The 13,075-nt window shown below is 40.1% G+C and overlaps 1 protein-coding gene across 3 annotated transcripts in view; it reads right to left on the minus strand.

Annotated features, from left to right (window-relative positions):
- septin7a (septin 7a) overlaps positions 1-13,075 on the minus strand; it is a 47,196-nt gene that overhangs the window by 24,088 nt on the left and 10,033 nt on the right. For all 3 annotated transcript variants that reach the window (XM_032511230.1, XM_032511229.1, XM_032511232.1), the window contains exon 4: positions 7,316-7,422. In XM_032511230.1, the coding sequence (XP_032367121.1) occupies positions 7,316-7,422 (107 nt within the window). The remainder of the gene's footprint in view (positions 1-7,315; positions 7,423-13,075) is intronic.

The following is a 13,075-nucleotide window of genomic DNA, read 5'->3' on the forward strand; positions in this document are numbered from 1 at the left end:
ATCAGAGCCGTGGATCAGCATTTTCTCCGCCGAATTACCTATAGTTACAAGGGTCAAGTGGTCATACACCAGCAGTGGTGACACATTCTGAGTGATTAGTAGTAGGAGCAGGAAAATTAACAATAATCTCAGCATAGGTAAACGGCAAGCCACACACAACGGCACCATTTTTCCAATCCCCAGTTAGGTGTGTTGGGTGGAAGGTGGCTGGAACATACTGGATCTCCATGACTCATTAGGAAAAGAAGATAACATCAAAAAGAATCTGCAATTCCTTCACGACCACGTAACCGTGAAAGAGTGGTGCCTTTGATTTTCAAAGTGTAGATAGGAATATGTCAGACAGTGTCTGAGATAGTCAGATATGGTGCTGTACAACCATTTTGAACTCAAAAGTGAAGGACCGCAGGGTGGACAAAGCTGAAGAATCATGCAGTTTTTGTTTTCCCCCCAACCCTAATGATTCATAAGAATTATAGCAGTTGGCATAATGAACAGTGGCAATTATCAGGTAACTTTATTATTACACCAATAAATGTTACTACTGCTTACACAAAGGTAGATCCTGTGATTTACCCACAAAATTTGTAGTTACAAATACACTTTTGGTACAATATATATTTTTTTTTTTAAATGTTTGTATATGGCACTATGTTCATTATGTGGCTCTCTTAAAGGGTAACTGTTGTCACAGCAACACAAACTGGAGTCAGGGACATTACTCCTGTCGTAGTGAGGCTAAATCTACAATTCGTTTACTTTGCAAGACAGCTAGATTCTCGCAATATTACAACAAAAATCCATCTTGTAAGGCTTCAGGTAGCGCGACCCCCTATACTTCAGACCAGTCAGAGTACCGTGTGCGACTCCTAAACAGGTTAGCGTAGATGCTGCAATAGCATCAGTTATTTGGGAAATGAAGAGTATTTTTTCATTGGAAAATGAACAAAGAACGGCACGGGGCTTCTGGCCACGGAAAAGATGATTCCGCTTTTCTCCTGACTGACTTTCATAAGAGCTCATCCAATCACCTGCCAGGTATTCTTTTTCAAAGTGCCGGCCCTTCTCCAAACAATTTGCAATGACGGCTTCTCAGATGGTTCTGGATAACAAACCACCTGGCGCGTCAGGTTAACTAGTGGGACAAATTGTTTAAAAACAACTGTTATTTTGGATGAAGGTTAACAATATGCAAAAAATATCTAATTGTGATTATTTCACTGATATTGCAATTGCGACATGATTCACGATATTGGAGAGGATGATCATTTTTTTATCATTATTCTCATTTTCATTAAAAAATGTCAATGTTGTATAATTAATTGTAATATTGGCACCATCTACTAGGCAAATGCTGTCATAATGTGACTTCGATAAAATTGTGATTAATTGTGCAGCCTTATTTACAAGGCCACAGTGTTTAAGAAGAGATTCTTTCTTTTATATGAAACTATTTACCTCATCATATTATCTTGTTATTTTAATCTCTAAAATTCCCCTGAAGCAGAAGCATGTGTCTTGATATAAAAAGCAAGGCATGTCTGTGCATTGGCAAGGACAAGACTGAGCTCAGTGCATAAGGCAGTTTGCTGGCTAATCACCAAGTCTCTGCCCTTGCCTGTTCTCCAGGAACAGTGACATCCGCCCTGCTCTATCACCTCCAGCAGCTAACACCCATTCTGTCCGCCCACCTGCTTTTTTCTCTCTCGCTTCTTTTCAATTATGAATTGGAATCTATTACACACACCAATCCCATGGGTTTCATAACATTCTTTGGCATGACTTGGGAAAAAAAGTGGCCACAATTATTTTAAATGTAATTAGTTTGTGGTTCCCAGAGAAAGAGAGAGAGAGAAAAGAGTGCTCTATTCTCCATATTTATCATCTTGGAGAGTCCTCTAGCTTTCAGTTTGGGAGAATAGAGAAGTACACATCATCTAAATCTCATTTAAACCTTTAATAAAAGCTGAGGAGTTGTAATAGGCATGTAAACTAATTGGAAGCAGCAGCGGGGCGAGGGCAGACAGAGCCCTTTAGTGTGTTGCCAGGGATTAGGAGATTACAGCAAAGTAGTAGATCACAAGGAACAGGTGAAGGGAAGATCCTCGTCCCTGTACACTAACTCAACACCACAGGCAGAGGACAGGAGAGGGAAGCCTGTTGGAGCTCCTTCACACCAACAGTATCACCTTTCACTCTTTAAAGGGAAGCTCGAGTAAAGCTATGCAGCTGTGAGCTCTATTTGAGGAAACTGCCAAACCCTTCTCCTCTGCAAACAGCAACAAAGCCCAAGCATTCAGGGCATTAACCACACGCCTCTCACATTCAGCACTACTCCAGGCGGCAACAGCATTCCTGGCACAGTCACACCTGCAGTTTCAAAGTGTGTCATTGCTCGATTTCACATATATATTTCACAAAAGATTTAACATTGGCTGTTGTAAACACATGCCTGGTGGTAAACATTCTCTGACAGTGAGTAGGGTTGCATACACTAATATCCCACAATATTCCGAATATGACAGAATTCCAAATTTAATATGGTTCATGTAAAAAGCTTATTCCTAAAACCAAATTTAGAACTTTCCAATTAAGACAAGTGGAATATTGCGGCATTATTCAGGTTATAGCAGCATTGTTGGAATATGCATACAGCTCATTTGAAAAATGCATCTCAATTGGGGTTTTTCACTGCAGTTTGCTACAGTTTATGGCAGTTTGTAAGACTGGGATGGATATGAGTGCATAGAAGAAGAAGAAGAAGAAGTTCAAATCAGAAGAAGAATCACAACTACTTTAAACATTATGTAAGATTTGGATATCAACAGGTTTTCAGATATGCAAAAATATCACAACAGTGACTTTTTCAAGAAGGTGGCTGAAGGAATGAGAGAGGGAGCCTGTGGTCACATGGTGGAACAAGTCCGCCACAGGTGGGAAGCTTTGAATTTTTTCTGCACGGCTGCATGTACATATGAATATTTATTTTCATTAGCCATGTAAAAAGCTTGGTTGGGATATTGTCTTTTTCCAAATAAGGGCAAAAACTGGAATATGTGTATGTAAAGTGGTTAGTGATGTGTTTTCCATTGCTTTGTTGGAAATCAACAGAATTACTGGGTAGTTAGCGGGACTGTGTATAGTTTGAAATTACTAGTGCAAATGACAATATTTACTTCTGTGGCGTCAAAAGCTAGAACTATCAGGAGTCAGTGAAACAAAGCTTTTCAGCTTGGGGTTACTCTTTGAAAGAGAAGACCGGGTTGCAGTCGCACCTGTCAAGAGACAAAGGTAACCTGGGGACCAAAGGGATCTGTAATACACTACATCACTACAGCTTAACCAGGGCATTGCAAAGTGGCGACAAATCAGAGGAGGATCTGGAACGCCCACGGATCCAACTAGGGCCTGAGTGAAACAATAACCAGTCATAGGAAAGTCATGCTGTCGTCTTATAACTAAGAGAAAGCTTCTTGTCTTGGATAAGGAGGGGCAGTCACGCGCCTTGTTTTATCATTACATCATCACAGGAAGTTGTCTGTTTGTTTGGGGTTTGTGCAATACATACTTTAATGGAGGTGTATGAGAGCTACTATCATTGTGACACTGTAAATTTATAGAGCCATTAAGCACCCTTCTTAGATCTAATTAAAATATTTTCAATCAAGGCATCTGTAGCTCTGAGGCCAACCGTGCATCTTTGTATGCCATTTCCAATATGTCCAAATATATGAGGTCAGTAAGGGCCTCTGTTCAAACATTAGACACCTCTCAGTTAGAGTCAACCACCTGTGATATGATGGGGTATGTTTGGTTATCAATACTACATTGGTTGTCTATGGGAAACCCATAATCTGAATTCCTGTAAGACATACAGATCAGATTTATGATTGAGTATAAAGACTAATTCAAGTGTGAATTTCATTTCATAGAATGATGGAAAACACTGACTAGCTGCAGCATTAGAGTACAGTTACGTTTACAGATAGGCAATTTCTAAAATTTCTCAATATATGGTTTTGTAAATGCCAATTGGTTAGATTTTAAACTGTAAGCCTAATGGCTAGGTGTTAAAGAGATACCCTCCTATAGCAAACGCAGCCTGAGGCTTGGCTCTTAGTCATCATCCGCAGGATTTTGGTCCTAGGGTTAATGGTGGTAACGCAAGTGTTTTTATAGAAAAATTCTGTTGGGAATGATACATGTCTACTAGGAGCAATAAACACTCCTTGAACAGCTACTCTGTCTGGAGTGCAATAGAAGAAGAGCAACTAGAGTATAGTTGTATATGGAGTACTAGGGTATGTTTTCAGCCCAGTCACAAACTGATGCTCAGAGGTTAGTTAGGCTGTTTTAATTTGCTTTTCACTTTAACCTTGTCATATAATGTTATAGTGCTTCAGAATACTTTGGGCTACCCATGCCTAGGGCTGGGTACCGAACTTCGGTTTTTTTATGGTACCGACCGAAATGTTTCGGTTTTACACAGTATCAAATTATGCCTCGTCTTTCGGTGCCAAGTTTCGGTGATTGGCTATAACGTTAAACGTGATTGCGTCACCCAGGAAAAATACATCCGTGGTTACGCCGTTAGACGGGGTTCACGTGTATCTGTTGTGAACTGGTGCGAGCAACGTTGTACCGCTTAAAAATGCACCTAGAAGAGCGGACCGCAGGCTGCGCACAGCCCTCCTCCTCAGCCGCCCGTGGGCAATGCAAAACCAGAGCCGACTCCGAGTGATTCAAAATATCCACCACCGGACTCCGTCATCAAAGAGTACCGAGGACGGCGCGCGGTGCTGGATTTCAACAGGTTTATGTTATTAGCGTTACTGCAACTTAACACGTGCTGTGTGTAGTTAGCGTGTAGCCTATTTTCTTGCTGCGTAGCTAGCTAAATCAAAAGCTAACATTTACAGACAATACTTTGTCCATGTTGGTAAAAATATGCTTATCCATTGGGTCACCTGGTTAAACAGCTAACCTTATCTTCACTTTTATTTTTATATTCTCCTCACAGTATCCTCTGACTCTGATGTGTGTGATTTTCTTTCTCAGAATTGATATTATAAAACTGGTATTGAAAAAGGTATCGTTCAGGAACCGATATCGAAGTAAAGGTATCGGTATTGGTACCGGTATCGAAAATTTTTGATTGATACCCAGCCCTACCCATGCCATCAACTGAACGTTGGCTTCTGCATTGCAAAGAATGTGTCCATGCACCACCATTCCTCATCTTCCATCCATCCATCCATACATACATACATACATACATACATACATCTATATAATTAAAATCTTTAAGATTATGGTTTTAAATCCACCCATATAAAAACGGCTATGAGATGCTGGCTCCTCAAGAAAAATAAAGACAACCCCCTTTTAGTAATATCTGGAAATTGAAGTCTATTTCAGTCTGCAATCAATTATGGCAATGACAATAGGGCAATATCTAAATATATTAAATATACATATAAGAGTACCCCTCTTACATTATACATCGTCTTTGAAATGTAGAGCTAAGAGAACTGTTTCCACTCTTGCGTTGTGGAGCAGAGGAAGTAAATACATTGTGTTTACAGAGATGTTTGTATCCAATCAAGCACAGCCACTGGCCACCTCAGCTAGACTAAACTCATGACTGGCACAGACATGCTTTTCCATTAAGCTGTTTACAGCTTACATGTTACAGACACATGCACTCAAACTCCCTCACCATGTATGCACATACTCTAGGCCAGCTTTCCTAGAAAAACTAAACTTCCCCTTGTCCTTGCACCTGCTACTTACAGCTTTTCTTTTTCACACAATGCAGCCTGATTGTAGCACAACATCAGTCATTCCTTCACAGCCCAGACACGTCCACAAACCAACAGTTTCAATCAATAAGGTAGCTTTTGTCTTATTATTCACTCTATTATTTTCTTATTTCCAACAGTTGAAGGATGTTTAATTCAGTCATTATTAATCAGTTATTACTTAAACAGCATTTACTGAGACAATTTTGGCAAACAAAATGATACTATGGAATTTTAACATCAATAGACATCTAGTTTTTGGTCAGTAACGCTGATTTTTCATAGATCTAGAAAGCACCCTGGGGCGATATGGAAAGCCAAAAGGGTTCAAAGTTTAATAGATAAATTATGACATGACTGACATGAATGAATCATTCCAGACAAAATGTAATCTAACCATTAAATTGCAAACCAACCAATCAATTTTTTAGATTCAGCTTTTAGATTATTACAAAATGTTTTTCATTCTGCTTCTTTTAACAGTAACAAGAGTTTATTTCTGGGCTTTTAATCCCCCACAGGCGGTATATTTGACATTGACGGCCTTCAATTAGCATTTTAATGCATCTTTTCATCACAAAGTCTTTATCAGAGGACAGAGCCAGTTATGCGATTGGGTGCTGCTTTGGCCTGAATGAGCCGACATCTAAACAGTGGAAGCAGGATGTTAATGACACATTTTCTCTGTATTTGTAAGATGTCACATAATGTCACATTTATTTATTTATCTATGTTGACCACTTTGAGTCTCCATAGTTTAAAACCACACGGAATGCTTGAAAATGTGAATTCCTAGCTTGGTGAACATGGGTTGTACATGCTTGCAACGCTAGGTGAATTTCTCTTTCACTGTCAAAGGGTTAGTTCAAGGAATTCAATTTAAACACGGTTCAATTTAGACAGTACTTCAGTCCTGTTTTGGGGTAGATTTTTTTTGTAAAATATTCAACAAGACTAAAATAAAAAATAAAACTTGAGTTATGTCATCAATGTTGACATTAATTAGGTTAATGTTTGGAAGATTTCCAGCTGTAATCAACCCAACAATCCCAAACAATTGCCTAATTTGAAATTCTAACATATATTTGCCTTTGGGAAATAAACTCTCTCGGGTAAAGCAGATAAACTGGTTTCACTGAGACAAGCAAATATTTAGCAAGTTTAAAAGGCTAACACATCACCTCACAAAACAAGATCGCAGAAAGCAACTATTTAGTTAATGGCTGCAATGCTAAGAGACTGAAAAGAAAGGTTGGGTGTTAGAGCAGCTTCAGGCTTGGACAGTAAGGCGAGTGTCAGAGTGAAGATAACTTATCATGGTTCAAATAACAGACAAACATGTGGCCCTAAAATGATGGGATTAGAAATCCATTAGTGGCTGTGTCATACCTACCTAAAAAGGGTAGACCACAGTGAACAAAGAAAAGTACCAACTTTTCCAATGGTTGACATAACTGCAGCATTGACACTTGAAGACGACACGTTTTGACTATTTCTGAAAAGAAATGTTTTACCTGTACAGTTTTTTTAATTCTATGCGAAGGACCCGGGTATTCAGGGGAGTACAGGTCTGTCAGGAAGAGAGAGTTGATCAGCGTCGACTTCCCCAGGCCAGATTCCCCTGGAAGACAAAGACAGAGCCAGGGTAAGTGGGGGGAGTGAACTCCAGAGATGCATTTCACACAATACTTGTTTTCTGCTCCTCTTTTTCATGCCAGGCTGAGGCACACAATCCCCAGATGTTTATTAACCCTATTTTGTATGCAATCCTTCCCTGTTTACATTCTTTAAGTGTTTCAGAGACTTTTTCAGTACAGGAAATTGCTCCTTTTAACAATCCTTTTCTAAACAGGCAAGTGTTAACACGAGACGAAGGAAGAAACGGACAGAGTGGAAGTCCTGTCCTCCCAAATTCATTTCCTGTCTGCATTTTTAGGAATCTAATGAGAGAGAATCATGGGGAGGGAGGAGAAGAGAGGGAAGATTTTAAACCACCAGTCACAATGAATTATCACTCTAAGAAATCGAAAAGCACCCATTCCATCCCTCTGTACTCAACGAAATCCAAGGCACAAGAACCAATCAGACAACTGACACTTTACTTTTATTACCCATTAAAATGAGTTTAAAGGTTTAATGGTAGCCTAATGTTCTTATGCAGGTCCAATCTCTGATTCTATTATACACTTTAAACATTTGAGATCCAGCACAATTGGGATCTTTACCATTGCTAGATCATTTACCTTGGAAAGAAAAGTAGTTTTTTTTCAACCTTATTTTCTTTTTCTTTTCATTTCAGCTACAAAAATATTTGACCCACCAGCTCCATATTAAAGATTTCTAAGGCAGGGTCTCTAAACGCTAAGGCTGGGCCATATGGACCAAGAATCATGGGCCCTATTTTAACGATCTAAGCGCATGGCGTGAAGCGCCTGGTGCAGGTGCGTTTAGGCCCTGTATGAATCCAGGGTCCGTGCACAAGGCGCGTGGTCCTAAAGGGTTGTTCTTAGTGTCTTCATTAGTCCTAGGTGTGTTCTGGGCATAACATGCAATCAACCAATCAGAGGTCCTCTCCCATTCCCTTTCACAGCCAGGCGCGTTTGGACCTGGGTGCATTGCTGATATGATTTGCTGAGCAGGAAGAAGAAACTGATCTGCTTATAAGTAAAGTGAAAGATCATATCATAATACTATTTCACATTGTCATTTTTATTTTTAATCTTTTGCATGTTTGTGTGCTGCGCGTCCCTGTGTATGTGTAACAAGCATAGTGTGTGTGTGCCGTGCCAGGTGGCAGAATGTATTGGCAGCCTTTGCCACCAGTGAATGAATGAGTGTGTGAATGGTGCCTGTAGTGTGTAAAACGCTTTGAGTGGTTGCTATGACAAGAAAAGAGCCATATAAATACTGGCCATTTACTGTACAAATCCCGGTATTTTCCACAAGGTGGGCTAAATGTTCAGTTGTAAGTTAAAACCCCATTTGAGATGTCACAAGCACGTCCATCAGCATCTGTAATGTCATTACATTACACATCATTTAGCTGATGCTTTTATCCAAAGCGACTTCCTATTAAGTGCTTTCAACCTTGAAGGTACAAACTCCAGACAGCAAGAAGTAAGTGCAAGTACATTAGCTTAAAATAAGCCAAACTACAAAGAGCCACATGAAAGCGTGACTGTACATTGATGGTGGGTATTTTAATCCGAGGTGCAGTAGGAACAGATGGGTTTTTAGCCTGTGGTGGAAGATGTGTAGGCTTTCGAGCGTCCTGATGTCAATGGGAAGCTCAATCCACCATTTTTGAGCCAGCAAACAGTTGGGATTTCGTTGAGTGATTTATTGTCTCTCGCTGTGAGGGGGCAGCAAGCAGGTTGGCGGATGCAGAGTGGCGTGGACAGACAGGAGTGGGCCGACTGGGGGGTAAGGTTTGACCATGTCCTGGATGTAAGCTGGGCCTGACCACAGTTTTATTAACACACACTGTTCATATATATATAAAAATAATAGCTGCAGCACATGTAAATGAAAATATACCTAAAATAAACAGCCTATATTAAACTACAACAGGCCTATCTCTGAGAATGGCCCTTCAGCTGCAAGAACCTAGAGGGACTGACTGTGGTAATTCAATACCACCAACAGTGTGGCTGCTAAGACTGAGGTGAGTGGAGGGCAACAAGGAGTTGCAGAACAAAAGCTTCAGTGTGCAAGAAGAGCCAGCCATTAGCCGGCCTGGCACAGCTTTTGGCACCAAAAGCTGCTTCTGACCTTTACAAGACGCCAGGGCCAACATGGGCCAACATGGGCCACCGCTGCCAACAACTCAACCACTCTACACATCATGAATAGGGAGGACCGGGAGATGAAGAAGGCATCACACAAAAGGATCCTTCACTTGACATACTTGGAGTCATAAATATTTTCATAAGAGGGTAGAGCCACATTTATCTGGCAATCTCAACAGATATGCTTCAGTGATTATAGCTAGTCTATGATGAAACATGCAGAACCACTGTAAACATTTCTTCAAGCCTGAAAGGGAACGGAGAACTCATATGCACTGAAGGCTGATGGGTACCAGGGGGAGGCTGTGGTTTTGTGCAAACTGTAGGCAAAATGCATGCGATAAAAATGTCAGCTTGAATAAGGTAAGCTGAGAGCTGACAAGAACAGCAGGGTCAAGGAGGCAAGTTAGATCCAGGTCCAAGTCTGGGCCCAGTGTGTGAAGAGGGAAGATGAGGAGCTCCTGTTACAGAATAACCAAACCCATCAATCTCAGAGTTATGATGGTGGGGGTTGTGGTGGGTTTAGTGAAGATGCCAATCATGGTTGGTCAGAGCTGTGGCTACTTGTTTGGATGGGATGAGGTCATGAATCCACCACTAAACTGAACCATTATGCAGAAATATCATCAGAAGAGAATTAGCTTTGACTTACTGAAAAACACACACCATTCCTTCTGCTCTGAGTCAGACTTAACACTGGTTTATAATATTCAGCAGTCTGAGTGACTGCAAACTGTTATAAAAAAGCAAATAGCCAGTAGTGACAATGTAGAAAATACAGAATCCAATACTTCCGTGAGTTTTTCTTTTTTTTGGTTTGCAGATGATCTGCATCAGCGTTTTATTTGCCTGTTGACCGATAAAGTTAATGAATTAAAAAGTGATCAACTTTGGCTCGGCTACCACTCTGTCTGTCCCTCTGCTTCAGCTTCACTCACCACTGAGTCTGACTAAAAAAAAACCCGCTGTGCTACAATTTTTTTTAATTGTAGGTTTACTGCTGAGTCTTGCAAATAGATAACAGGTTATGCTGTATAGTTAGTTCAGTTTTTCAAAATACAAATTTTAGTAAGACAGTTTCAGAATTAGAATTTTCTAATCTATAAGTCAAATCTTTATCTCCAGTTCAGACTGATACTTCAAGTCATGCAACCCAGACTAAACTTCTATATCATCCTATATGTTAGGAGAAAAAAAAATTATAATCACCATTATTTTGGTCAATATGGAAATCCCAATTATTTAACACAATTACTCACTGACTTTTGGAAAGATGTTGCATTTATTGAACTACAAAAACAGTGGAACAGTTGGACAGCGAAAACACCTAGAAGTGTAAAAGTCCCCTTAATACATTTCCCATTTGAACTTTTCCATAGAGAACAAGATAAGAGTTTATGTGCAAAACGTAATGTGCAAAATAATTGTTTTTTTTCGATTACTCTGTTTTTGTGATCATTAGGGGCCAAAATCATAATCACGATTAATTGCACAGACCTACTATGTGTCACGTCTACTGTGTAATCTTTACTTTAGTGCTTTTCCCCCGACATTTAATCATCATAAGTGATGTGAAAACATAAGATTTCCACCTGTGAAATCATTTAAAAATGGTCTTCCAAATTAGAATTCAGTGATAACCACAGGCTGTGGAGCACCTCTCCTGCATGGCTAACAGCCAAACAAAAACCAAGGTGAAGAAACCGGCGTGCATTGCACACTGCTCTGCCCTCCTTTTCCATCACTATTTCCATTACAGTTGGGCTTTCCAGTCCATTTTTAGACAAGACTACCTTTGAAAAACGGTGTAGCCTGCCATGCTATTATACGACTTTGTTCAGTGTACAATGACAGACCAAAAACTCCCCAGCTGAGATTTGACTCCTGGATGTTTCCCAATTTTTTAGATTAGATGTCATTACAATTAAGTTTTAGGACATCAATTAGTTAAATAAAAATAAATACTAATTTTCGACAAATACCATAAGGACACAGCAGAAGCCTGTCAGACTGCCATTTTACATTAATTGAATTGACTGGACTTGTTATATGCCCAGTGTACTACAGAGGGCTCACGTAACTGCTATATGGTCTGGTTTTTTGCATCACTCAGTAGAAATGCAGTGTGTATCGTCAACCAACGGGCGGAATGGAGGCTCCTTGCTATTTACATCGCTTCATTAAAGTTTTCCATGCCAGAGTATTGCACAGGGATAAATAAAGAAGAAACCTCTCACTGTCACTCATTGCAGCAAGGCACTAGAGGAAGATCACTCTCACTGAGCAAGCCCGCCAAGCCGAAACCCGCTGGCTCACTGCTCGGCTTGCACTGCAGCCAACACACTTCCTTTAAAGGAAATTTCAAGCAGCTGTGTAAACCATGGGGGTTTATTCAAAGGCACTTACCACTGCATACAAGAGGGTGGTGGAAGGGAAGCAGAAAAAGTTTGGCTTGTGAGAGGGAGCCCACGTTAGGTTTAATTATTTGATAGGGCTTCCAAGACACTGGGCTAATGTGCAGGTGAAATGAAAAGTGGCCTGTTCGTTTGTGAAGGGGAAATTCTGTACGTTCGACATTATCGCTTAAAAGCAGTCATCTTCTCTTCACCACTCTGTGTTTATGAATGGGACTTTCCCTTTAAAAGGGTTAAGAGACAGTAAAGGTTTAACAAGTCTAGAGCATGACACAAGTGTTGCACATACAGTATATCTGTTGGCAGAGCCATCAATTTCCTCCTGTCTGTGTCAGATTTTGTCTCCTTCTCCAAAAAGCCCCTCTTGTTAATGTCAGGGTATTCTTTCCAGAAGGGATACAACAGAGCTCATTAAACACTCTCTCAACCAGGCCGAAATACAATGAGCTCTTCAAGGTCAGTTCCTGCCAATGTGCAAATCACTGCCAAATATTGACTTTAACCAACAAATGACACTGGCCCACTTTGACTTGTCTGCTAACAATAGCTATCCCCCCACTACATATACATTCAAAAATATATACTGGGTTATAAACAGGTCCCAACCGTCACTCTCCCACCATGGGTCACACATTTGATTCCCACTGCATTTCCAAAAACTAAATTGTACTTTCTTTTTCATTTATCTTTTTATTTTCCAATAAAGGCAAAAATAGCTATTGCACTAATAACTGTTCTCAAGTTGCAGCGATTTACGTTTAGTTTCATAATTGTTTTGCATGTGAGTTCCCGATCAGCTAGAGAGAGTTCTGCATAAGACATGGACGGTGTATTGGCATGGCTGTACCGGTGTAGTGTATGTGTATTTGTTTATTTCAAAGGATCCCCATTAGCTGACGCCGAGACGACAGCTAGTCTTCCTGGGATCCAAACAATACATCCAAAAGACAATAAATACAATCAAAATTACTCACAAATATATCATATATAAATTCACAAACAAAACTGACAATGTAAAAGGTACTAACAAACTATATATAATAAAGAATAATATAGCACATGATACAACCTC

This window comes from Etheostoma spectabile, unplaced genomic scaffold (assembly GCF_008692095.1).
Source record: "Etheostoma spectabile isolate EspeVRDwgs_2016 unplaced genomic scaffold, UIUC_Espe_1.0 scaffold340, whole genome shotgun sequence".
Lineage (NCBI taxonomy): Eukaryota > Metazoa > Chordata > Actinopteri > Perciformes > Percidae > Etheostoma > Etheostoma spectabile.